A 27,651-nucleotide genomic window follows, 5' to 3' on the forward strand; every position below is an offset into this window, starting at 1 on the left:
GTATGAGGCACTCAAAGAGGAGATAAAAGGAACCTCATATTAACAACCAACAAAATAATCCAGAAATCAAAAAGTTTCTTCCCAGATAACTTTTAATTAAGAGTTAACATTGCCTTCAATCTTAACCTTCTACCCTAAGAACAAAGGAACTCTAATAATTTTCATTGTGAGTCATTTAGCAGCTGTCAAAGATTTCCAGTACTAACCCAAAACTTTTAACTTTACCTCTTTACAACCTTGCTTTACTTGGCAGCAGGCATAGTTCTTTTCCTTTAATGAAACAATATTCATAAGCCAGTTTTCCGCTTATCACCTTCCAATTAACAGCAATCACCTTCACTGTTTGCTTCCCTGTATCTCCATATTGGTAGCCTTTTACTTTTCAACTGCTGCTGAGCACACTTGGATAATCAATTGTTTTAACTAGAAGTTATTTTCCAAGGAACCATCTCCTTTCCACTTGTTCCATACAGAATATTTTACTTACACAAAGCTAAACCACAAGATAAACAAAGGTTTTTAAACCTATAATGCACTGCAAGTTTTTAACCACAGCTTATGAATATTTAATTAAAGCAAGTTCAGCTCCTGTTAGTTGTCAGCCCTGACAATGCCTGCATCTATTACCTGTTTTCCCCACCTGGAATACTTTATTATCACATGCCAGCTATCACTTGTTTCCACAACATGCTTTTTCTGCCCCATGTATGATCTCTAGCTCCCTTTGGTCATTTCATTGTTTCCACTGTATGGCCTTTCCAAATCTTATGTATCAGTGGAACAGATGTGTAACAGCCTGACCTAAAAGATCTTTGTAGTGTCTTAAGCACATCCCTTCATAAAACACACAATAAAACTTATATCTATGTTTTGTTTCTCCATGCATTTTTCACAAAAACTATGCAAAGCTACTTCCGGTAGGTTTTAAGCAACTCTTCAAAGGAGACAGCAACACTGCTGTACTTGTATTTAGGATCTCAGAGGAATTTAAAGTTCTCACATTGTGTGTTAAACACTAAGTACTACTACACATATCATGCTGGTGCAGTTCATTTCAATGAAAATACTACCTAAATTGTAGCACAACTAGGGCGCTGTAGTGGCTTAAGTAAATGTCTCACATATAAAGATTTAACTTCACATGAACAGACATAAATCTAGATTCTTCATATTTTAAAATAAATTACAATACCATTTCATTTAGGACAACTAATTAGTCATACTGGCACCATTTTCTGATTAAAAAAATATATTAAGAACATGTATACGCATAAGAAGGGTGAATCAGACTTTTACAGAATATATCAAGAATATCTGTAACTCTGGCAAGTGTGCTTGTCTAATTACACAATGAAATGGCCACATTTGGCAAACTAAAATACCCCAATTCAAAACCCGATGTTTCAATTTGTTTCAAGGTCCACTAAAACAACTCTGGCAATCTCATAAAGACCTGTAATGCAAACTACCAAGTAGGGATTATCATCTTTAAAATTACACGTGGTTAAACTTGCACACTACTTAAAACCAATTAAATTGCATGACATTTGTGACTGTACAGCTATACAAACTAGTTGAGCAGTGCACACAATTCCTTCTGGGCTGTTACCCTCCTTACCTGTCTGTCTGTAGCTTCCAGGTTCGGGTATGCTGAGCTGCATCCCCGTGGTGCTGCTGGTGCAGATGCTGAGGGTGCCGCCTCTGCTGCTGCTCTTGCTGGACTTCTACCCAACAGGGAGGGACAGTGGCTGAAAACCGTGGTGTCAACGTCTCAAAACGGGTCAGTTCCACCAGGGATGTCAGTGTTTCAAGGGAAAATGGCTGGTCCACCAAAAGATCAACTCCTGAATAATTACAGAACATACAGTAATTACTACGCAGATTTCTTTTTTTTTTCCCCAAGAACATCCTATGAACAGTTTGAAATATATCCAAACTGCTACAGATACAAATAACTACATGTTATATGAAGGTTTTTCATTTTAAAAATAATAATAATAAAAAACACACACACAAAAGCACCACCCTAAACAAATAAAAACACCCAAACAAAGCAACCAAAAAACCCCAGCCTTGAAGCCAGTATCCTTTGAAGGCAGTTCATTTGGAATAAATTTTCTAAGTACTGAAAGCTCTGAGCATGCTGTCTGGGATTTAACCAGAATCATCAGCCATAAGTAATTAGCCAGCTACACTTTGAAGATGTAAAGCTGAATAAACATTTTTTTTTAAATATCTCTATTGACTCAGATAAAAAAAAAAGTTTTATATTTCATGAAAACAGACATACAGAATTACTACGTAACTGTGACATTTTTATCACTGTTTAAGACATCACTTTGGTACTTGCTTTATGATGAATTACTAGAATGTTGTGAAAGGTTCCCAATTTAGCTTAAAAGAGGGGTAAGTGAAAAACAAACATGCTTTAGGCGATGCACTTAAATGCAATGCACTGGGCCTAGAGAATTATACTGCCTTCTTGTCTTCATATTGAAGCCTTGCACTGAGGAAACAAGGATATTAATTGAAGTACTGAAAACTGAAATATCCCAGGAAGCCAAACACCTAAAGAAATCACAAGAAAACTCTAAAAATAATCAGATTTTCTGACAAAGACCAAACCCCCCCCAAAAACCCCAAACAAACAAAAAAAACCCAGCCAAACAAAAACCCCCAAAACCATAAAACAAACAAACAAAAAAACCCAAGAAAAAAATAAAAAAGCCACCACCACCACAACAACAAAAAACAAACAAAGGGAAAATAAGATATGCACAATATAAATTTTCTTGTATTTTTGAGCATTTTCTCTTAAAAATGCATTTTGGAGAAAATCACTTACTTGTAAAGAAATTATATTTTTCAAAAGGAGAAAGTTTACTACCTGACTACTACTTTCACCACCCTGGCTGGGGGGATAATAATACACAAATACTTCCCAGTGAAGTCTGAACCTAGAGACTGTCTTGTAAAGCAAGCCAGGTTGAGCTCCAGGTGAGACACCCAGTCATTGCAACTATAATAATTTCTAATCGTCAATCTAAGAGGCAGGAAAATGCTGAAGAAATTAGAAGTGCTTTAAAAATTGAATTTCAATAATAGGGCAGAGACCTTCATTATTTTAACTGCCAAATGTGAACCTCATTAGCTGGATGACACTGCAATGAGAAGTGAGATCATTGCTTAAACTGTACAACAATTTTATCTTTGACTAGACTGGATTTTTCCTGCCTCATTCTCCTTCCCTCTCCAACAGACACAAATACAAATTCAAAATATTCAGAGCAACCACATACATGTGGTATCAACCCCTAAAATTGAAAAATGAAGGACTTAACTTTCCCGTGTTGCCAAGTATACTTGACTTCTTTTGAAAAATCATAATACTTTTATTATATTCTAATAGAATGTTATGGCAAGCTGGTTCTAACAGCAAACTTGAAAACAGGTTTTAAACCAGTCAGGAAAACCAATATTCTTTTTCAATTCACTTCAAAAAAAAAAAAAAGCATTATTTTAGGTCATTTCACCACAAAAACCTCTGCTCCTTAAAAGGAAATAGTAATCTAAAATTAGTATATTTCTATTAGTGAAACAGAAATATTAACTTAATTCCTTCTAAAACAATACAATTTAAAATGCATCCAAGTTGTAAATTCAGGCTGGAATATAAAATTTAACAAATGCATTCTAGAATGCCAATAATAGAGAAAAATAAACACACAAACAAAGCCCACAATATATAGGAACACCATATGGGCAAAAAGTTTCTGCTTGTTGCAGGAGTTCATTTCCTCAAAGAGAAACCCAGAAGCCTCTGTTGAGCTGTGTCTCTGTCTGAATAACATGCTAGGACAAAAGTAGAAGAAAATGGTTTTTTTCTACTGTATAGTATTTAAGAATAAAAGGGAATTAACACTGATGTTATAAATGTTGGGGACAAAGGCTCATCATGAATCATACAGACAATGACTCAGAAGATGTTGGCACAGTCCTGGCAATCATTCACATATATGCTGAGAATCCTGTATTATTGACTTTAGTATCCTTAACCTGGATAGTTTGGCTAAGAGCTCTGCAAACACCGTTTGGTTTCCACAATTCCCACCCAGTCCCCTCATTTTAGCACTGGCTTCCTATGACTATTAAGCTTCTCTCACAGCTTTTAGTGGCTCAGTTTGATGGCACAGCAAAACAGTTCTCAATTTATCTGATCATTACTCTTTGGAAAGCATTACAGACCAAGATCAAGCAATACTACACTGTCTGAACTATATGACTATTTAAATGAGGACCTGCAGCTTGTGGACAATCTAAAGCTACAGCTACTTTGAAATCTATGCATAAATAAATCAATTTCTTGTTCCAATAAGCCATATTCAAGCCTATGCTGAAGGCTGGATGAGAAAGAGATAAAAAAGAGAAAAAAAAAAATCCCCTTTACAGTACTGGCAGAATTTAAACAGTAATTATCATCTACTTGATTCATTAGGATAGTCAAAGCTACCACTTGATTGGAAGTCACTGAAATCTGCTAATAAGCTACTGTACAGGGAATGCATCCATTGAAGCACATCTATGTCCTTGATATTTATATTCTCTTTTTTACTTTATTCACCATTAGCAAAAGAAGGGTGCAGAAGAAAGTCACAGACCTTTTTTGCTCACGTACATACAACAGTTTATTTCCTAGAGATTTTCAAACTTCAGGAGTGGCTTCTTTGGTGAAAAAGGGGAGGAACTGGAGAAATTCAGTCCTCAAAGCAACTGCTGTAATGCTGCTTATAAGAAATCTTATGACAAAAAGCATCTTTTCCTTCCCTCTTTTGATCGACTCTTGCAGAATAAAATTGGGATTACACAAACACAGCATAACACAACTAAAAGTGTTAGAAGGCTGACAGCAAGCAGAGGTTTTGGGAGAAAGACAGCAAGTAGCCTGCTGACAACAAAGATGCCATGATCCAAAATGGTCCCTGTAGTGCCAGTCATTCCTCTCCCACCTTTTTTTGTCCTCTGCAGTTGCAGGCAAAGACACCCCCCATCACACACATGTACATGCAAAATAAACATAATTTCTCTGAAACAGTCATAGCTACATGAATGGTTTATTTCCATTGTATCACTGTTTTAGCCTTATGCTTTATATTGTTTAATTTTTGTATTTTATATTCTAGGTAATCTATTCCCAGTGTATCCCTATTTCTGTCCCAATAGACATGACCAAAACTTCCAAACTCCAATCCAACTAAAACAATTATGCTTTCTTTCTCTATCTTCAACAACCGCAGGTTAAAACAAAATCAAAATAATAATAGTTTTACAGGTCTCTCATAAACAATTCCCTTTATAAACTCAAAACAAGAATATATATGTATATACACCCTTTAAAAACCTCAGCATGACTCAAATCTTCCTCAGGCTAAACTAGCAAAATTAGATTTGTTGTTAAGTTTTAGTAGCAACTGATCTACACTAAAGCATCTTTGATGAGCGCTGAGAAAAGACTGAGAGGCCCACACAGGAGCTCCCATAACCTGCAAACTCACTGTTCTCCCTGACAGACACGAAGAGTCCCTCACATTTCTCCCCTTCTGCTTGCCTACAAAAAGAACAACCCTCTTGCTCAACTACATATTTAACCTTAGTGGGCTGGGAGACTACAAAAAGCAGCAGATTGTTGCAGGTCAGTATATGAGAACCTCAGTAAAGAGAACACCTAAACAGGATGTTTAGGGCAAAAACAGAATTTGGACAGTTCAAAATAATTATTTCTTGCTGTCCAAGGGTGGAGAACCTGTTGAGGAAGGAAACTAATATGTAAAGGACAGAAGAATTTGAGCTCAACCCAGGCAAACTACTAAAAACAAAAATCCAAGAGTTCACATTGTTAAGCTTAATTTATCTACAGCAACTACACTGCCTGATGTACAGAAAGTATCAATTCCACTGTGTGCAAAAGTACCTGTTAAATACATGCCTTGTACAGTTATATTAAGTAGACCTGTACAGCTTCTGCATGAAACTTTAAGGCAACTTTACATAATAAAGACATGATTTTAATTCCGAATAAAGATCTCAAGCCTATTTAAACTACGTGGAAAGTTCAATCACTGCACAACTACCCATTTCTCACTGTCTGCCACACTTAAAATCACATGTAGAGATTAGAAAAACAGTCAACTACATAAAAGTGGGTTTGTTGTTTTCTTTGTTTGTTTTTTAATCAGGAACTGCTGAAATATTATGCTTGTACATAATCAGTGACAGCAACTAGAGAACTCCAACTGCGGGCAGCAAAAAAATTATAAAGCAGCATGCTACTAAATAATTGAAAATATGCAACTTCCAAAATTTACAGAAGTTTTTTTACTCATGGTACATTTACACATGTGAAATTTACCTGTAATGCCTGGACTAGAAGGATTAGATAAGGGTTTGGTGCCTTCTGATGACTGTTCTATGCTTTTGGAAAGGGATCCATCTACAAGTATATCGGCTTCATCTATGTCATCACAGGTCCCTCCAATCTGAAGGAAATGAAGTTCTCCACCTAAAATCATCACAGACAACAAAAGAAGAAGGTTTAGACAGGCATACAGTTAAACTCAATTCACAAGGCTGGCTTGCAGTTGAACTGCTATGCAATTATGACAGCAACTATGCAGGACCTGAAACCAGTAAGATTATACAGGAATACTCATTTTGCTTTAGCACTACAATTTTTTTTCAGGGCAAATGCAAACCAGAACTTCAAAAATACTGCAGTTGTGAAGTGCATTAAAGGTAAGACATTGGGGGGAGGCATTTTAAAAGGTAATTAACACAGGAAACCTCAATAGAGACCAAAATTCATAACCATTATGTCACTTTCCATAATCCAAAATATGTTTACAAAGAGAAATATTCCATCATTGAAGTAAAGGCCTACACTACCTCATTTGTACAGGTTACATAAATTTCCTTTTAAAGTTTGATATTTGAAAACTGAAAAATCAACTAATTTCTCTGCTCTTCAAATTATTTCATCAAACCTAGAACTACCAACACTGATCAGGTCAACACGCAAAACAGCAAGTCAAAACTTTTCAATGGACACAATGCAGTGATGGAATTTTGAAATCATTCAAGGAGGTTGCCCATTATTCACCACTACAGATACACATAGATGAATTCTGTCATTTACAGAGAAGTCATAGAACCATTTAGGCTGGAAAAGACCACTAAGATCATTAAGTGCAACCATTAACCCAGCACTACCAAGTCTACCACTAAACCATGTCCCTAGGCGTGGTATCTACAAGTCTTTTAAATACCTCCAGGGATGGTGACTCAACCACTTCCCTGGGCAGCCTGTTTCAATGCTTGATAACCCCTTCTCTGAAGAAATTTTCCTAATATCCTAGCTAAACCTCCCCAGGAGCAACTTGAGGCCACGTGCTCTTGTTCTATCATTTGTTAATTGGAAGAAGAGGCCAATCCCCACCTGACTACAACCTCCCCTCCTTTCAGGTACTTGTAGAGAGTAATAAGGTCCTCTTTGAGCCTCCTCTTCTGCAGGCTAAAGAAATCCCAGCTCCCAAAGCTGACACTGACTTACTCAGTTATCACAAAGGAGACAAGTTGAAAACCAGCACCATAATATTTCCCTCGAAAACCAGGTAACAAAATCAAAACATTGGTAATTTAATTCTGAAGTGTATTTAAAATCTGCAATTTGCATGGACTCAAGAACTTGGTGGGTAATACAAACAGAACATAAGAATCATAAATCCATTCAAATAAACTACAAGCTTCCTTCTGGCAAACCAGTTACTGGTTCCAGGAAAGCAGCACTAGCACAAGCTAGAGCACATGTCAGAGACTAGGCCACTGCAGTCAAAGCCAATCTGGTGAGATGTTCAGTATCCTGAATGTATCCTGCACTCTGGAAGGAGTCTGGAAGAACAACACAATCGTCATCAGCAAATCACAACTGAAGGATATAGTTAAACAATATCCAAACAGTTAAAAGGAATTGGAAAACAAAGCCATATCACAGGAAACTATGCACTAGACAACTTACAGTCCTCTACTTCTCTTGACACTGGGCTGTAGAGGACGGGTTAGTTCTAAATGTGCAAGTTCAGAACGCTTGAAAAATGTCATCAAGAGAGCTACCCCAAAACCTCACTACAACACAATTTATACTATTCTTGGAGATTTTAGCTATAAAATTTCATCCCAACTTATGGAAAAATAGAATGCAACTGAACAGGGACAAGTGAAAGTTACTATGCCTAGCAAGAAATCACTAAAAGAGCTATTATGGGATGAAGAAAAATCGGCTAGCCAGCAGTTCTGCAAAAGAGGCTCTTGTGAGTCAGAAGATAAACCTCGTTCAGCTTCCTGCTCCAAAGTGCAAACATTTCATTATGTACACATGCACATGGTACATACAGACTGCAGAGCTGCTTAAGGAATTCTTCTGTTCAAAGACATCCGTAGGATTACTGTGCCTGGTTTTGGCTATCTCATCAAGAAACATGTGGACTGACTTGAGCAGGTCTTTTGGGAGGGGTAAGTAAGGGTTGGGGATTTTTTTCTTTTCTTTTAAAGTCCCTAAGGAAAGTTTAAAAGGATTGGAGATACTCAGCTGGAGCAAATAAATGACTGCAAAAGAACAGCATATAAATAAACTCTGTCTTCCCCTTCTTTTTTGAAGAAATCTATTTGCCATGTTCCTAATGAATATACAATCAGTATGACTCCAATGAGCAAAGATGATATAGGCTAAACACTAGGGGAAAAATCATCATCAAGGACAGCATGCAGTAGAAGAAATTTCACGACTAGGCTGTTAAATCTGCATGCTGAAGAGGCTCAAAAACAGGGTGATCACTACTCTTCTGCTGAATGGGTAAGTGTAATTGATCCTGACTTGAAGATGATCTTTCAGCATCACTTTCAACACTAATTTTGATATGTAAAAACTTGACCTCTCTCCAGTCCTATTAGACTCCATTGCCTAAGAAGGTAGAAAACTGAAAATACTAAATTGATTCTTGAACTTCAAATACACAGTAGAGAAGGCTGACAAAGCCTAATGACAGGGAAGACACGAATGAGATATCCAAACTAAATCAGAAAAAAGCTATGGAGTGTAATTAGTACACTACTTACAACTCAAGAGCAAGCAATCCACTATAAATGAAAGGTACAAGATTTGGAGGAATCAATTCTTAAAGGTATCAAAATGCCATTCGGTTCTGGCAGGCTTGCCACAAGAAGTATCAGCGCACACACAACTCACTTTTGACCTACCAAACTCCAACCTGAAAAAATACTTTTTCCAACAAAGGGGAGTGATTTGAAAAACTCTTGTTATAATTTAACACCGTTAAAATGTTATAATGTAACACATTTTAAAATGTCAGCTGAGCACAATCCAGCAATGCTTCACTCACTAGAAGGAGTTCAAGCACTCAAAGAGATGGTATAGATTTTAACACCTGCTCAAATCAGACAGTATGTACAGAAAGTACCTTCTTCACCAGAACACCATGAACATTTCCACTTTTTATAGCATTTGTCTGAAATGCCACCACAGCTTCCTATTCAACATTTCTTCAGAGAGCGAAGATACTTCACAAGGGAGAACATCAAGAGCAATGAAAGACAGAAAATTGACACATCTTTATGATCTTTTAAAAATATTCCCAGAAACACAAACATGGACAAATTTCAAAACAAAACACAAGCAGAGATTTGCATCTTTATACTGAACTAAAATAGGTTCAGATATGTCCACTTTTTTACCTAATTCTGTATTGCAAAGCAAAGGTCAACAAAATTGTCTGAATGATAAACACAGCTAAGCAGCTAAAGTAAGGAAGTGATCCAAAACAAATTCAACAAAGGAAAAAAGTAGAACATATGCTGTGGAACATCTTCTTCAGTAATTTTTTAGTCGGACTCTAATTTAAAAAAAAAAGTTAAGATGAAAACTGAGATATCAGAAAGACAGTGACAACTCTAGCTCTGGAAATTTATGCATCCACAAGAAACTATATCTGATCCTCTTAAGCACCAGATAATAGGCTTTAAATATCATCAAAAGACCACCCTACAGCTGTATCCCTATTCAAAAACAATGCCTACTGCATAGTTAATGAAGAAATTACTTATTTCGTACTTATAATTTTGAATATTACAAAAGCATAAAATAAGCTGTCTTATATTATATAACACAAAACATTTAAACCCCCATACGATAGCACACAAAGTACTATTAAGAGGAATATTAACTATAGTCTACCTTGACCAAGGGGAAGAGAAGAGAAGAAAGCAAAATACAAAGAGAATAAAGTCCACCATGTTTGTTTAACAGAACTGGAACCAAGAATGTACTTGCACACTTCTTCCCAGAGGTCAACTCCAGGTAATCCTTGCAGAAACAGGTAAGTACCTGAAGCTGACACTGAGAGGTAACAATTTGAAGTGGGACTCACAAGGATGGATGACATCAAATGCAGGTCTGAAACATCATCATGGCTAGGCTTTGCGAACGAAGATTTGGGTGGTCTGAAACACCTCTACATTAAACCACTCCAAATCTAAACACCCATTCACACAGAGCTTCCTTTTTAGTCATATCTAAAAGACAGCTATGGAAAAATTTTATGATGTAGCAAGAGAAGCAGAAAAAAAGAAAGGTTTTTCTGCATCCAAAACTTTCAGGTATTAAAGTACCTCTTTCCCTGCCCTCACCATCCGAGCATGTAAACAGGAAAGAATATACTGCTCAGCTTATATTCCTGAATAGTTTTCCAACAACATCCAAGCATTTCCAACGTGTGTATGTTCCAAAACTTCTACTTAACATTTTCACTTATGTCTTTGCACTACAAGCTTCTTTCTAGAAGGATTGAATACATCACTGAATACTGTTATTCTGCTTTCAATACATATCTTCCTAATGCTGTCGGACTGCAGGCACTATCTTATATGCGGTAATAAACCTAGTGGATTAAAAACTCAAAGTGATTTTGGAAGAATTTTGGAAGAAGCCTAGGAAAACTGCATTTGAGAAAAAATATCAATAATAAAAAAACCCCATCTTCGTCCACCTAGTAGCTAAGCAAGAAATTTTACGCACTCATGGCAGAAAGTTTAAAGGGTGATTACGATTCAAGACAACAAAAATTATGCAAAACCTGTTCTGTATAAGAAGGTATTCAAATGTATGACAGGATGCAGAATTTAAAAAGTTATATTAATAGCAGAGGTTCTTGATTTGCTTTTTCTTTTAGTGTTCCTGAATTTTATGCCTTACAGTTATTTATAAACATTGCAGATCCAAGTCATTCTTTACAAAGCTTCACATTTTAGCATAAATGTTTTGACTCTGAGGCTTCAAACATACCTAGCACCAGATCCTGAAATCCAGATTTCTAATGGACATTGATCCCTAAATATTTATGATGGCTTTGGGACTTAATTTCTCAAAAGTGAGAAAAATTACACTGGGCAAAGTGAATGAAATGTTAAATAAGGACTAGAAATTGAAAGCTTCTAAAGCATTAATACAATAAAAATAACAAATTCCAAAGTCCATTTTAATACGATTGCAGAGCAGAAGATGGAAGTTCCAACCAGAGGTGCAATGGGTGTATATAAGAGATAAGAATAATCAATGGATTTTCTTTAAAGTAATCAAAGTACTATATTCAAAATAGGAAACTTGTGGGCTGAGGAGTACCTGTAGCATACTGGACTACAGAAGAAAAAAACCCCAAATCTCAGCCATCTTCAAGGCAGCAAGAACAAAAGAAGTCCCAACAAAGCTATTTATAAATTGCTAGATGGATATTATAGTACTCAGAGAGATTTACTGAAAAAGCAGAATGATGTGCTTGTCTGTTATGAGGAAGATGAAGCATCCTCCACTCAGTAACAGAGATGGTGGTTGTCTAGGCAGAGACAAATACTCCAACACACACAGAATAAATGCTTCCAACTCAACAGACCTGTTATCTTACACCCCATGTCCCAAAACAGGTTCAGATTATAGCAAATGCTACAAGAATGTAATTACCATACACAATAACACCTGATGGGAAAGTACAATGCACAGTAACAATAAGCCCTTTAACTTTTATCAAGAAATACAAAACAGATTTTATGCAAGACAGAAATTAATAGTAATACAATGCTGTAGATAAAAAAAACCTTAGCAAGGTTTGAAGTTCTTTGTAATGAGATTGCAGTTTGATCAGCTAAGTATAGGTAAAAACATTATGACATGGATATGATATACTAACAGTTTTCAAAGGCAATTAACCTTTCAGTTCCATCTTAACCAGGAAGAAGTGTGCATTACTAAATACAGCTGCAACGGTTTAACAGACATTTCTTCAAAAGTAGTTATGAAAAGAGAACAATTTCGTAAATATTAACGTTACTATTGGGAATCTGCAAACATAAATACTAGTTGCTAACATACAATATTTTCATTCATATTTGATAAGCAAATCTAAAATCTCCACTTTTAAAACTCTTGGTAGGTAAGTGATAAACATGGAGCCCTTAACAAAACTGAGATTTTTACACTAAGCTTGACTTTATCTGTTGGAAATAACAGGTAAATTTGATTTAACAAATACTCATAGGATGACTGTGTCATCAGTGTGATTTCCAAAGAAGGAAAGGTATCGATTTAAATTCTTCTAGTAGAGAGAAAGTTCAGTGTGATATTGGTGGGAATTAATCTGCAATGTATGAATCATCCCATCAGCTTAGCCCCTCTAAGAGCCTAAGCATTTCCACCAGAGCCACATTCAACTGCAGGAGAACTAAATAAAACACTGGTGTGTGGAGGAACTCGGATGACAGGTAGAGTCGTTTCCTCTGGTCCAATGTGACACAAGGGAAGTAGGAGTTCTGTGGTGGTTTAGGGACTTCTATTTGTTGCCTGAACTTGAGTTACACTCCCCTCCTACCCGCACCTCCTTCCCCAAAACATCTTGTGTTCATTTGAAAAAAAAGATTTAATAATCCTGCATGGATAATCCGGCTCTCACACTGAAGAAAGTACAATCCCAACTGCAAAAAGCTGAAGCAGAACCAGTAGCATGCTACCTGAATGAAGATACAAATGACCACTGGAATAAGGTATAAAAGCATTATCTTCTCTATCCTCTTGAATATCATCAATTACAGACAGGAGACATCTTTCAGAAATGTGATTTCTTTAGCACAGAAATAATTACTTACAAGAACTACTTTTATTTGTTTTGGACTTAAGAAAATCTGTGCTTCTACAAGGCCAAATTTACCAATACATTGGACACATGCAAGAATTCTTGCCATTCTAGAGATGAAAATCTACATTTAAGGTGAGGAATTAACTCAAGTCTATGCTTCCTAGACCAGAATTAAACTCTACGTAAATTCAATAAAATTTGCCTATTACTGTTCTGAAATTTTGGTTCTAAAGTCTATAATATAATCCAAATGCAGTAAAATCAATAATTAAAAAAAAAAATTAAAGAATAGTCTTACCTTTGGTGCATGCACATAATCTGTCTGTGCCCGAACAGTATATCACAGAGACAAACATATCTGGTTCCTCAGTGCCCTCTTTTTTAGGTGGCTCCACTTTGGCTAGAATTTCAAAGTTCGAAAGATCTAATATTTTTACATATCCTCCCTGAGTAGTTATTACCAGGTGTCCAAGAGTAGAGATCTCAGATCTTCTTTCTCTCCCACTGCCATTTTTTGAAGTTAATTGTATTTCCTCTACAGGCTCCTCACAGTCGTCCTCTCGATTATCCAATATGTCTGGTGGGAGCAAAATCATTGAGGTAATTGTGTCTTGGGGGTCTTTGATATGCTGGATTTTTACTGGTTCCTCCTCTAGAGTAACTACTCTAGTGGCATAATTCATCTTATAAAGCACTAGGTATCCACCACTAACACTTCTCTGTTCAGGCTGAATTATTAAAGGAGTTGGTACATCTGCTGGTGACTCATGCTGGATTACATCAATACTCGTGCCATTCACTACAGCGAGACTTGATTCTAGTTCCCCCTTCCTTCTATTACATAGTGCCGAGTTTAATTTATTTAAATTATTCAAGGCCTCTACTTGATTTATTGCACTCAGAGATTCGACGGGACAAGTCCGCAGTCCTACTAACAGGTGAACTCCATCTGCACAAGGTGTGATGGAATCTACACACAGGTTCTCCTCCTCTGCAAACTTTGGCAGACGCAGGCACTGAACCAAAGTCCCAGGCTTGGGAACCATGGAGCTCCACTTGTCCGAGTCTGGAGATGTTAGGTTGGCTGCAGCATCTGCAAACTGCTGAATGTAAGTCACAGGGGGATCCTGTAACAGCAATTGTTCCTGACTGTCCAGCTCCATTTCAATGATCTGTGGAACTGTGAAACCATCATCATGTATACTTTTACTCATAATATTGTTCATCTGTGAAAAGAGTTTTCCTGCTTTTTCATCAGATTCCTTAATGCTGTATAGCAACAATACAGGCAAAGTCCTCCTTACTAGAGGGGAATTCAGTTCTGAATTAGTGCAGGATTCATTGTCAGTTGATCCCTGTTCCGAGACACTCTCACCTCGAGTCCTACTTAAACCATCCAGTGATCTCTGAGAGTTACTGCTAACAGGAGAGGTAGCAGGTGATTTGTATGTTAATAGACCTCCAGCTAATAAACAAGGAAAGGGAATGTTGTGTTGTTCTAGATGTTTTTCCTTCATCTTTTCACTCTTACAGTTGGCCAAACAGGGATTTGCTCCAAGTTCTTCTAGATCCTTAACCGTGTCTTCCAGAACATTTGCAACGATTTCCCACTGAAGTTTTTCAGGTTGCTGAAGAACGCTGAGAGCTGTTATATCAAGGCTGACTTCCATAGTTTCTTTTTGTGATGTATGCCCTTTAAAGCAAAAATGTTGAACATAATATGTATGCTTAAAAAAAAAAGGAATAATATTGCACATATTGCTGTTTGTTGAAAAAAAAAAATAAATCTTTACATCTCATGCTCTTTTTTTTCCCCACTTGATCATCCTTACTCAAAGACTTAAACTGGATTATGGGAAATAAACATGCAATCCTCCCCCCCATCAAAATTTCTGATTAAACCTCTAAGAAAATGACACAAGAACACCAAGCACAGCACTGTTCTGCTTCCATATGAAATACTTATTCAGGAAGAGAAATACTTTACTGAAGTGCATACCCCCACGGAAACAATCAAGATATAGGAACTCTTTCTGGCAATCCCCTGAATTTAAAGGGCTTTGTACAGCTGTAATTTGTTCCTGTTCTAAGCAAGTTCTTTTATCTTGATGTGTGTGCTTTATTGACAGCAAGATAAGCAATGATTGTTGTCAAATAAGACATTTATTAACCAACAAAGTAGGGTTTTTCTTTCCTCCTGTATGTAATCTCTCCACCACACAAACAGTGACTTAAATACTAGCATTGCTTTCAAAGTAAATCCTTTTCCTTTTTTCTAATATGGTGAATTCAATATCACTCGTTTTGACAAACCTTTTTTAAAAGCCTGAGAAGAACAATTTCCCCTTTGACCTCTAAACTATTACATAGATCAGATATAACCTACCTGTCACAGATTCTGATCTGGAATGCTCTTCACTGTCTGAATCCTCCAGTAGATCATCACTGAAAAAAAAAAATAAATGCATGAACGACACCATGTATACAGTAACTGCATGGTTATATTTAATTTATTTTTAAAAATTGTAAAAGAGCAATGTTTATTATAACTGGACATTCCTTTTAGTTGGCACTGTAGAACCACTGATCAGTTCATCACAGACACTAAAAACATAAAGATTTTTTTCCTCCATTATCAAAACAGTAGACCAGCTTTCTGTTTGCCTCATTCTACTATTGTATTTCCTACAATTCAGACATAAATGCAATTAAAATGAAAGTCAGTGTACTGCTTCTAAAAATACTACCAGATTAATCATTTTTTTGATAAAAGCGGATTCTGTTCAAGAAACCTCTTGAAGAGAAATAGGCCATTTAGTAATTCTAAGAATATATTAATAATTTACGCATCTGGCTTTTCCAATATAAGAAATTATTTCCTATTAGAGGCTCCTTACACACAGGAAGAACAGTAATGCCTTTGCAGCTTCAGGTATAACTACTCACAGTACCAAGTCAGATTCTCAAATTTCAACAAACTGGATGCTTCGTCCTCACATCCAAGAAACAGATCTTTTTTGGTCCAAACCTGATCAACTTCACAACATGACAGAGAGAATTCAATACTTTGAAGTACAATGTCTTAGTTCTGAGCAGTATGAATTTTTCAACATCCTGAATTTTTCAACAATTATTCACTCTTTTGTTTGAGTTTTGGCAATATGAGAAAGGAGTTCCCAGTAAGAGACTGCAAGAAGCATAAATGAAAGCATACTATTTTTTCTCATGTGACTCTTTCTGAGGACTGGCATACTCTCTAGCTTATCCAAAAGCTTGGAACAGCACTGTCTAATTGTTTATAGACTATGTACATATGTATTAAAGGCACACAATGAAGTATAAATTCCTAGCAGATCCACATAACTAGTTTTCAGAATGACATAAGCAGAAATTACGGAAAAGCAATCAGAGGAAAGTGTGTTCCAGAAGTCCATGAGTAGCCTTTACTTTCAAAGTCTGAAATGGATAATTCATAACTAAAATAAAAATCCAAAAACTGATCCAAAACTTATATTCCTTTCTCTTTTCAACCTGCCTCTGAAACACTAGCACAGGGCAGCAATGAGATCTGCAATGTCTCTGCTAGAGGAGTATACAAACTGGAATAGCAGGAAACTGGCTTTAAAAATAGAAATTTAGACTACTGTTTTTCAAATGTTGAATTGTGTACACATATAGTGACTAAAAATATTATGTCCATGAACAAAAAGTTTACCAATCTTTTGTTTCACAAAGCATAACAACTAAATGATATTTACCACTTACACAGCAGCATTTTGTATTTCTAATTTTGTAGGTTGGCATACCTGTCTCCTTCTAATTTTGGTATATCTGAGCAGCTAGATGAATCTTCTAACCATGCTAGTGTTGGTCTCCTTGAGTCAACCCCTGAGCTCTGTTCTCCTGATAACATAAGTTGCTGCACAATAGCTGGATCATACGCATTGATTTCAAATTTTAAGTGGACCTGAGAAACAACAGAAAACAGAAGAGGTAATTGATTTGAATCGAGACATGCTTAATCAGTAATTAATTAATAAAAACTGATTGTTTATATTGCATACCTTCATAAGTTTGGAAACATCCCATATGCAGATCTTTCCTCGTTTTGTCGCAGCAGCTAGAAAATGAGGGCAACTTCCAGATCCAAAGCAGGCTATTCTGTCAGTGCCATCTGTGCAGGGAAATTGTGCTGGACTTGTTGCCAGTGTGACTGAAAGAGGTACATTCTGAGTGTGCTCACCCTTGACAAATGGGCAGTTTGGGGAATGTCTCTCATGTTCAGACCTTTTCGCATTAAAAACAAAGAGAGCAAATATTGATTTCTTGCTGTGAAAAATACACACATCATATACAAGCTCAGCCCTAGAAGTAAAGCTGAAAATGAACTGTTTGAACTGTATTGCAGTCAACCATACAAGAGAGTTCTGAAGGTATTAACACAGTTTTCCCTGCTGATTCTCAAGAGCAGACTGTATTAAAGCCTTTGATCACTCAATGCACATTCATATTCAAATGGATGAATCTACACACAGTGCTATTAATATAAGTAGTCCATTAAACAAACATAATTATTCTATAGGCAGGAGCCTATCATGTCCTCATGAAGTAAAGCACAGATTAAATTCTACAGAATGTACATTAGAATTCCAATTTTATGAGCAAGATATCATAAGTAACTTTAGAAGCAATGTTTTACCTTTAGTTCTACATTCACAGTTACAAAAATGAAAACTGAAAACAGTCCTGAATGACACACTGACGAAGAAGCATGAAGAAAGCCCTAATTTCAATATACAACTAAAGCAGAGACATGAAAGAACAATTACACAATTACAAAATGTCTGTAAATGTTACGTCACAAGGGAAAGGAGTAGACAAAGACTTTGAAGACAATATTATAAAGGAAAGGTTTCCAAAAGGTCAGGAATCTGATGTGTTCAAGTAACAATTATTAAACTTACCAAGGTTCATCTGTAGGTTCCCAGCACACCAAGCACACACTACAGGTAAAGCACATGGCTCTGTCATCTCCTGATGAAGCAGGCTATGAAAATAAGAAGAAACACTTGAAATTTATACATCTGTGTACTATGGAACACTTTAACTAAGTGATCAAGTCTTTTCTGCTAGTGACATAGTAAAGCACCACATCAAACATATAAAAGGCCAAAATTATGTACTATCAAGTGGCAGTATTTCACATTAAATAAAAAAGGATACACTACATTACTATAGAAGGGATTCAGAGCCAACATTCATGCAAGTAACTGCATAAAAACCACCAACATAGAACAGAACTGACTTTTAGTTTGGAAAAAGTTCACAAGGTTCAAAAGTTAGAACTGCAGCAGAATAAGTGTACCTCTGCATGCTTGGATAAATACAGGTTAAAAAATATTCCTTCCAATCCCCTAGGACATAAAAGTATTCTCTATTACTCCTATGCAAAGAACAGTTGTTACAAGCAGAAATAACTGAGGAAAAACAATGGAAATTTCCAATCTCCTAACATTTAGCATTCTCATGATCTCGTTTCAAGACATGTTTGGGAATATGCAGACGCAATTCCAATATATGAATTTCCTGCATTTCTCCTCCTGTACAAGTTTAAGAAATCCTCCAAAAACTTTATCCACTTGCACCTATCAGGCTTTGTAGTTGACGTGAGGCAGACAATATTGCTGTCAAATGACAGGCACTGCCCACCTGTCATTATCTAAATCCATACCATAATTATTTTTTTTACAGTAGAAATAATTTCAAAGAATGAAAAACAGAAATAAGCAAAGGTAGTGGAATAAAGTGTTGAGGTTGTATTTATTCACTAAGCCTAACAATTTAATGTGATCTAGGACCTTTGTTTGTTATAATACAGTGTAAGTTCTACTACGAAAGTATGGTTAGAGAACCCCAATGTCAAGCTTATTGCTTTTTTTGCTTTACTTGTAATATAAAAAGGATGTTTACTCAACAATCTAACAAGGAGAAAGAGATTCGACATAACCAACTTCATCTCTATAATTGTTGTTTAACTCAGATCAATCTGATATTTAGAGATGTTTTATATGCTGAAATTCAGAACAGTGTTTTCTGTGATCTGTACAAAAAAGAGAAGCAATCTCAAGGCATTAAAAAACTCTGAAGCTTAAAAAGCAAAAAGTGCTGGATGACAAAGTTTTTATGGTTTATGCATCACTGAAGGAGTCCATCAAAAAAAACCCAGCAAAGAACCCACACCTTTTTTCCCCTGCCCCCTCAGACCTTCACCTCAGGAACAAATACTCAGAACAACTGAAGCTTTTACCTGGTGATAGAACCCAGCTTGAGCCATAGGATCTGGCTGTGCCCACCGATAACCCACGTGAGGCCATGAAGTGAATGTCTCCCGTCTGTTAGCTTCACTATACATCAAAGACCTAGAAAGGTGAAAAATTCTACATTATCCAAAATTGACACTTAAAAACAAAAAATTAAACTTTTTTAATTTAGGAAATTAATTTAGTTTATGAGATACTTTCAATGTTTTAGTAACTGTTAGAAATACCAGAGATAATTAACTACAACTTATATTTCAAAATATAATTAACCATTACTGAAAAGTTACAAACTTCCCTCACTTGAGTGCCCAAAGTACAACCCCAGAAAAAGACCAAAAGCAATACAGCAATCTACAGGCTTTAAAAGCAAGATTAATAAAATAAGACTCCAGGTAGCGTATTTGGTCTAACTGCAGAATAACATTAGATACCCGAAGCCACGCTGCATCTAAGGCAGATGGAGAATCCAGCCCAACAGAACTAGAGAATTGGGTTTTTTTTAATATGACAACTACTGCAAAAATTTGGGTATATTAGTTGAACAGATACGAATATGCACATTTAAAAACACTCTAAAGTGATATTTTAGGGTTTAGGTTTAATTGAATACACGGTACAAACCTCCCCAACATTACTCATTCACCACATACTATAATACTTAAAAATTGCAAACTAAGTCACAAAACATGAACCCCTCTGCAACTCAACAGCTACAGAGTAAAGAAGTTCCTCTCTTTTCCACCTTCACTCAGTGTATGTCCCTCGTCTGCAAGAGTACATAAGAAATGAGTATCAGTTTTTCTTTTCCCTTCACAGAATTTTGTTCTCCAGTATCATTCCAAAAACTAGTGCTGTTAGATGGATAGGTGCCTCATTTCATGTTTCTGCCCCTCAGTTTAAGAAGATTTTTGCTGTTTTATAAGAGAATGGGTATATTCCTGTCAAGGAAGTAATCTATTCTAGCAACACCCACATAAGGGCTGTCTTAACTTGACATTATACCACCTTAAGAGACAGATCTTGGAGAGCTCTAATCAAAATACAATATGGCAAGGTACAGGTAGTCCTGGAGGCTTGGGAAGGGGAAGTAAGAGACGAAATCAATTTCAGTAAATTGTTTGAGTTGTAAGAAATGAAAATGTGCTTGCAAAATAATATTTGCATAGAAACTTTCAAGAAGGAATTAATTTATAGATTTAGAAGATTTATCACTATTCTAATTAGTCTTATCTCATGAAGGTTAAAATAATGGGTTCCTTGCTTGTTTATACATTATAACTTGGATTAGAAAGAGATGAAGCAACAATTTCAGGTAAAACTTTCTCTGACTCCAAACACTTAGCAGGTGACTAGCAGGTTCCGAAGTAGCATACATCTGCTCTGCAAAGCTGTATTCAAGGCTGCAATTGTTACCTTTCTGAAAGTACATGCTGGATTTGAGAGTGAAGTGAATTCAATTTGCCTGGCAATAAAGTTGAAACCCAAATAGTCTTGTGGCATCCATAAAGGCTTCGCTAAGTTTAGTAATATGTATGGCACATTGTGCATTAAACAGTTAATTAACTGTATGCATAAGAGCAACAAAATAGAGAACATGACTGATTCCTTTGGCAAATAAAGTCATCTAAGAGCTTATTCTCATACAAATAAGAGGTCAAAGTAATCACTTATTTTGTCTTAATATACCTGTCCACAGATCGACCAGGTCCCACACCAAGTTCTGGTCGTGCGCTGGGTAAGAGGTAAGATAACCTATCCATCACAGAGGATGCTACAGGTAAGGCAGCAATATTTTGATTTATCTTCTTGAGTTCATTTACAATGGCACTGGCGACAGACTTCAAAACATGATGAGGAAGGTGGAACGTAACCGTTGCCCACTAAATTAAGAAAAGAAGTGTTTTGAGTTTTAAAATTGTAACATCTAAACAACAAACAGATCACAAAAGTGTCAAAACCAAAAACAAAAGCATGTCTTCCATGCTCCCATGATATCAAGAAGTAATACAGCAACAGACACACAAAACCAACACATACATAATGCAAGGAAAGTCAGTAATTTCAGATTTTAAGCTCAGTTGGGTTTATTAGTTGACTTTATCTGCAAGAAACTAACCTTGTTTGTTCTCCTAACAAGTGAAGCTTCATACAGAGGAACTAAGAAACATAATATATTCTACTGTCTTCAAACAAAATCCACCACACTAAATCAAACATTTTGTGTGTTTCAATAATGGTAGACACACAGATTAGATTTGGGAATCCATTTAGACAGTACAGAGACAATTTCTTACCTTTGCAACTTTATGATTTGCTGCTGTTTCATGTGAGGTATTTTTTAAACCATCCTTCAGTTGCGTGATGAACAAGTCATATCCCTCTGTGCTAGAAACATCTACTTTTTCTATGCAAGCAGATAACAGCTGCTGAGCCTAAAATGCAGATGTGTGAGAAAAGTTAGCATCCACAACTACAGACAGGAATTACACCCGTGTCATTACTTCAGGAAATGACCTTTGTCATATCCTACTTTATCATATGTTATATCAGAATAATTCCCATAAAAGACCCAAAGTTCCAAATTTTATTTTGTAGGCCAATCAATAGACAAACTTCAGCAATAATGACAGTAATTACTACAAGTTCCCTCAAGGGCAATATTACCAAATGTTAAGCAAGTCAATCATATAAACAACTATAACTGAAGACATATTAAAGACAAGCAATAAAGAGACATGTATTGCTCAATGCTTTCTCTTCAAAAGGATTCATTCAGCTTTACAGACAAAAAGTGAGAGCATTTTTCTGTGACAAAAAGTGACATTTTCCTGAGTAGCTTTGTATCTTCAAAAAGCTAGATGACAGTGGAACAACACTGCAACAAAATTAGAGGTAAATTACTTACAATGCTAATACAAGGAAGCTGAAAAGTGAGGCAGAAAAAAACCAGGCTAGTTTAGAAACTACAAACTCTTAAAACTCAGAAATAATGCAGCTAAAAAAGAATGCTATAAACATCCATTTATAGACTTTTTCTTCCAAGTCTCATTCGTTTCCAGCTTATCCCTCTGTCTGTTAACTTCGTGTTGACAGGTAAGATTTAAAGTTATGCTTTATGTGCAAAGCACAGAGTATTCTATATCTGCTGTTAGGTGGGTTAACTACTGAAAAATAATATAGGAATTTTTTTCAAGTTACAAACACAAGGAAATATTTCCCTGAGGACAACAGCCAGCCAGTCACAAACTGTTCCAAACAGAATGGATCAAATGGCCCCTTGGTTATACCCTTGAGGAGTTCAGGGAAAGAAAGACAGAAATAAGGCAAACCAGTCCCGTAGCTAGGGCTGTATCTGTTTCTCAGATTTCAATAAAAAGACAATTACAATTCTTGTGGCATCTCATACTTTCCAAATTTCTTGTGGATGACAGAAGAATAAGAGATAGATTGTGGAAGTTCCTAAATTTACAGTGTTCTGTGGGGACTTGAAAACAGCATAGAGGTTGCTCCATAACTTCTCAGTGTTGCCAATTAAAAATGCATAAAGATGCATTGCATTACCAGCAGATCAAACATATTAAAAGATTACTTAAATTAACAAATTCACAGAAAAGTTCTAGAGACAAACAAAAAAACCCCACTCTTGCTTGGATAAAAGTTCCTGACCTTTTTAGGGTGAAAGAGATGGGCTGGTGCATTTGTATGATATTTGCTTAATATTTACTAAATTTTTCCAAGGCCTGGGCTGCCTCCTCTTTAAAATTAAAAGAACTGAAGACAGCTAATGTTTTGCTTCCTGTCTCACTGATTTGGCCATGAACTTCCCAAATCTATTCCTACTGAACTATAATTTCCAAATTATTTTAAACAAGAAGGACCTTTACAGAGAAGTGCTGTATTATAACCTTGAAACAAGGGTCTGTAAACTCTTCAGAAGCAAAGAATCTTTACTTAAAACTGATACAAACTTACAGGTTGTACTGAACCATGTGAGACTGCAAACCAGTGACAGCAGAACTTATGAAAGGAAACCCTGACCTCCGCCAGTTTCTTTGCACTCAGCCACACATACCAAGTTTCTTTAGTAACGCACTAACGGTGTAAAAAAGACGCCAGTGGTAGCAAGCCCAAGGAACCTGGAAAGCTCTCTTCAGAGACCTCTATGAAGCAACATTCTATTGCTGTTGCTCCTACTCAAGACAAGTAGTTAAAAACCTCATATATAACACACATTCTTGTACCATAAGTGCCTGTAATTCAATATTCCAAGAGCACGTAAATATTTTACAACAATGCTGAAGGTAAACAAATGCAACAAAATCCTAAGCATTACACTCTAAGCAGAAATGTCTACATTAGCTTCTCTTGAAGTGATACTAAATGCTCAAACCAAGGAGTATCACATTACAGCTAAAAGGGAAGCCAGGTTTACAGGGAGAAAAGTCTTTTGTTAGGCCAGCTGACATAGTTAGAAAATTTACATTCCAGCACTAATTTTTCATGTGTAGAAACACCATATTAGCCGATTTTAATTGTCTTCCTTTCCCTGAAAGCCTATACCAAAAAAAACAAAACAAAACAAAACAAATTAACCAAAAAATCAAACTGAATCAAACAAAAAAAAAAAAATCAAGGATACCCAACAGACTGACTTCTAGGAGTGCATATAGATTCCATACTCAAGCACAGACAAAGCTCAGGAAACGTGTCCTTATCTCTAGTCACTAAGAAGTTCTTTCATCTGAAATAATGTGTTCTTGAGGTACACTCTTACTTGTTTGAGATACAAGTAACTGCAAAAAGCTATGGCCTTATGACAGCTAATAACTAAGAAACTCTTCCATTACATGCTGTTAATATTACCCTAGAAACTTGGGGTTTCAAATGTCTAGTTTCAGTATTTCTGACAGAGTTATTTACATACCTCGGGGTTTTTTTTCCCCTCTCCACATCTTACCTCTGTAACCGGCAATTCAAGCTGAACCACATCATCTTGTTTTGAAACAGGCGTTTGCAGAGCTGTGTCTAAGAGTAAGATGCCATTGAGATCTTTCCTACATCCTACTGCATAATCATCCACAAAGATCACTTTATCCACAGCAGAAATATACTGACATTTCACCCGTCCACCTGGTTTAGCTATAAAGGGAAAGACAAAAAGCAAGATCCAATTAGAAAACAGCTTTTATACAAAAGACCTTTAATACCTGTTCTGGAAAGCGATGTAACACTTTGCCGAGATCTTTACTGCTTGAGACGATAAAAACCTAACATTTCAGCTCTCACAACTTTCACCAAACTTTTATTTCCTACATTAAAAAACAAACTACCAAAATCTGTACACCCCATCAACAACTACAACCATTTTATTCCTACAATGGAAGCCATTATTCAAGTCCTGCTCCTACCACGAGGCCTAAACTAGTGTTTTCAAGCCTAATGCAGATGCCTCGTACACTTGATATTAGCTGACAGTCAATAATAAGAATTAAATCGTACAAATCAACACAAAAACTAAGACACAGTTGCTGAACTACCACTAAGGCACCATTTCATCAAGCAAAACAGTACTCAAACTTCTGAAAACTAAGCACAGCATGTAACATGTACCAATGTTAATGTGTTCCTTGAGACACTAAGGTAGCTTATTTCTGCTCAGTGCTGCACACGTGATATCAGTAACAGGTTTGAGAAGTCTGGTGGGGGTAGAGGAAGACTGTCAGCAGATAAATAAGGAAAGGTTGTGCCAATGGATATTATCCTCAGAAATAATAATACTAATGTTATTATTATTATTATTATATATGTGTCTAAGGCTGGATGGATTGTAAAACTGCAATCCATGTAATATGCTACCTGTATAGAAGGCCACCTGCTTTAATTCACATAACGTGTAACCTGTGGCTATAGAAGTGGACTGAATGTAAGTTATAAGTACATAGACACATCCTCCAAAGGGCAAAGCTGAAATTGCTGGATTGTCAACATAGATGTCTTCTTGTTGCACAGGAACAGGAGTTTCATTAAATTTTGCATTAATCATGTCCCATCCCTGTTTCCATCTTTCCTCAGACACTGGATACCATTTTTATTGTAAATAATTAAAAATCACCATTTCGGTAGCCAGAATGCAGTAAAATATCCAGGTAAGGACAGCTATGTAATTCTCTCATCTTCATGTTTTGATATAGTTAAATGGAAATGAAAACTTCTGGAAATAATAGGGCACATGAATCTGACCACATTACATTTGTGGTATCCTCTCTCAAAAATGTAGGTCAAGAACAGTTTTCTGGTGCCCTTCTCACCAAAATTTTTGAAACAATGACTCATATAATCTCAAAACACAGGCTATATCCCTTTGCCAGCATTAAGGATACTGCAATTGTAATCATTGCTATAACAGTCAGAAGCACTTCAAGAGCTCTGGAATCACTTGACAGTTGGGAAGTCTTTAGTTCTTCCTCGTCAGAAAAGCATTCTCTGAATGGCAAATCAACTAGTTTCAAACTGCGTTTTTGCCAATAAATTTGAGTTCCTCACACGAGACTTTCTACAGACAACACAGCTGCAGGCAAGGAAGTAAGTTATTCTACAGGAAAATAACAGGTTTTACAAAAATTCAAATAAAAGTTGTAACATCTTTAAAAGTATTCATTTCAACAACGCACTGGAAACTGTTATGTAAATAAACTGAAAGGTATCTCATGCACTAAACTAGAAACCTCAGTAGATTCTGATGGTGTTTGCAGTCTATCCAGTGTGATCCAAGTGATGGATCACTACAGGATGCTTTCTTTAACCCATTACTTCTCCTCTTTCCCAGAGAAAATGGGAAAAGCAGCTCACCCTCTCTGGCAGTGCCAACACCATAACACTTTCTTTTGCTCTTGCCTTATTTCCTGTCAAGCTGCTCATGCCCTATGACTAGGAGTTCAGTAGGTTGTAGGAGCCCCAGTCCTTGTGGCTTTCCAGGCTAGACCATTCTTATTTTATGATTTCTACAGTGAAATCTCATGTCTAAACCAGCAAAAGGCTAATATCCTCTAAGTAAGTAGTCCAAATCCTTAGAAGCCAATGAAGATTACTAAAGAGGCAGATAACATGCCCAATCAGCATAATATTTAGTTATAACAAGAAGTTATAACTACAGCACAAGAAATTGTGCCTAACAGTTATGATTTTCACTGTCTTGGTACATACTTTGTTGGTTACATTCACAGAAAGACTTTAGCCAAATTATCTCTAGAAAATTATTTACTGCTGCACTTTATTTGAAGCACATAAAAACAAATCAAGCTCCCTTAGGCTAAGTCGATGGAGCTCCAAGGAAATTATTCAATCAATATTTAATATTGTTCCAAAACCCAGAGAAACACATTCTGCAACTGACTGGTTTACACTTTGAGTAGCCTCTGAGCTGCTGACAAGCTGTTTTGCAAAAAGGAGTTTAATTTTTGAAGTTCACAAAATACATTTCAAGGTGGTTCACAAACTATAAAACAGTCTACTTATGGTTGGCCATATGATTATAGTAGTAGACTGAGAACCAGGAAACTGAAGAATTTAGAAGTCACCATTAAGAAGTAACCACAGTAAAAGAAGTGCCTAGAAAAGCTAAATCATTCTCAAAGTATTGTCAGATGCATCCTTTCTAACTCAGGATCAATGTTCAACAATCTGCCAAAGGACTCCAACCAATACCCTTTGAAAAATGTACTGGTGGGCACTCTAACATTATGTACTGCCTGTCCAGCCTGGCTAAGTTTACTAGCAATATGTAGTGATCTGCATCTTCACAAACCACAGTTCAAAAGTTTCACAGGAACTCACCAAATTACTTAAGCCTGATCATCAAAATCCACCTGTTACTCTCATTTTAGCCATAATTCCTTCAGCTGTAATTTATTTTGGGTGGTGGAAGGAGAAATAGTCATTCAAAGTTTTTAATGATTTTGCTTTTCAGTCTTGGCACAGGTGGATCATAGCTTCTCCCAAAATCTCTGGCCTATTTGTTTAGGACTGAAACCAAAACAACTTACAAGAAAAGGTCATTAAGCCTTTTGTCAGTACCTGTAAGGAAA

General features: G+C 36.3%; 1 protein-coding gene across 1 annotated transcript in view; it reads right to left on the reverse strand.

Annotated features, from left to right (window-relative positions):
- Nucleotides 1-27,651, reverse strand: part of BIRC6 (baculoviral IAP repeat containing 6) — a 173,569-nt gene that overhangs the window by 130,561 nt on the left and 15,357 nt on the right. Inside the window, 11 exon segments of the mRNA XM_029965115.1 lie at nt 1,619-1,844; nt 6,407-6,556; nt 13,546-14,940; nt 15,634-15,692; nt 17,054-17,214; nt 17,312-17,534; nt 18,212-18,294; nt 19,555-19,666; nt 21,254-21,447; nt 21,862-21,999; nt 24,525-24,706. Of these exon segments, the coding sequence (XP_029820975.1) occupies nt 1,619-1,844; nt 6,407-6,556; nt 13,546-14,940; nt 15,634-15,692; nt 17,054-17,214; nt 17,312-17,534; nt 18,212-18,294; nt 19,555-19,666; nt 21,254-21,447; nt 21,862-21,999; nt 24,525-24,706 (2,923 nt within the window).

This window comes from Manacus vitellinus, unplaced genomic scaffold (genome assembly GCF_001715985.3).
Source record: "Manacus vitellinus isolate BGI_N305 unplaced genomic scaffold, ASM171598v3 scaffold_8_pilon, whole genome shotgun sequence".
Taxonomy (NCBI): Eukaryota; Metazoa; Chordata; class Aves; order Passeriformes; family Pipridae; genus Manacus; species Manacus vitellinus.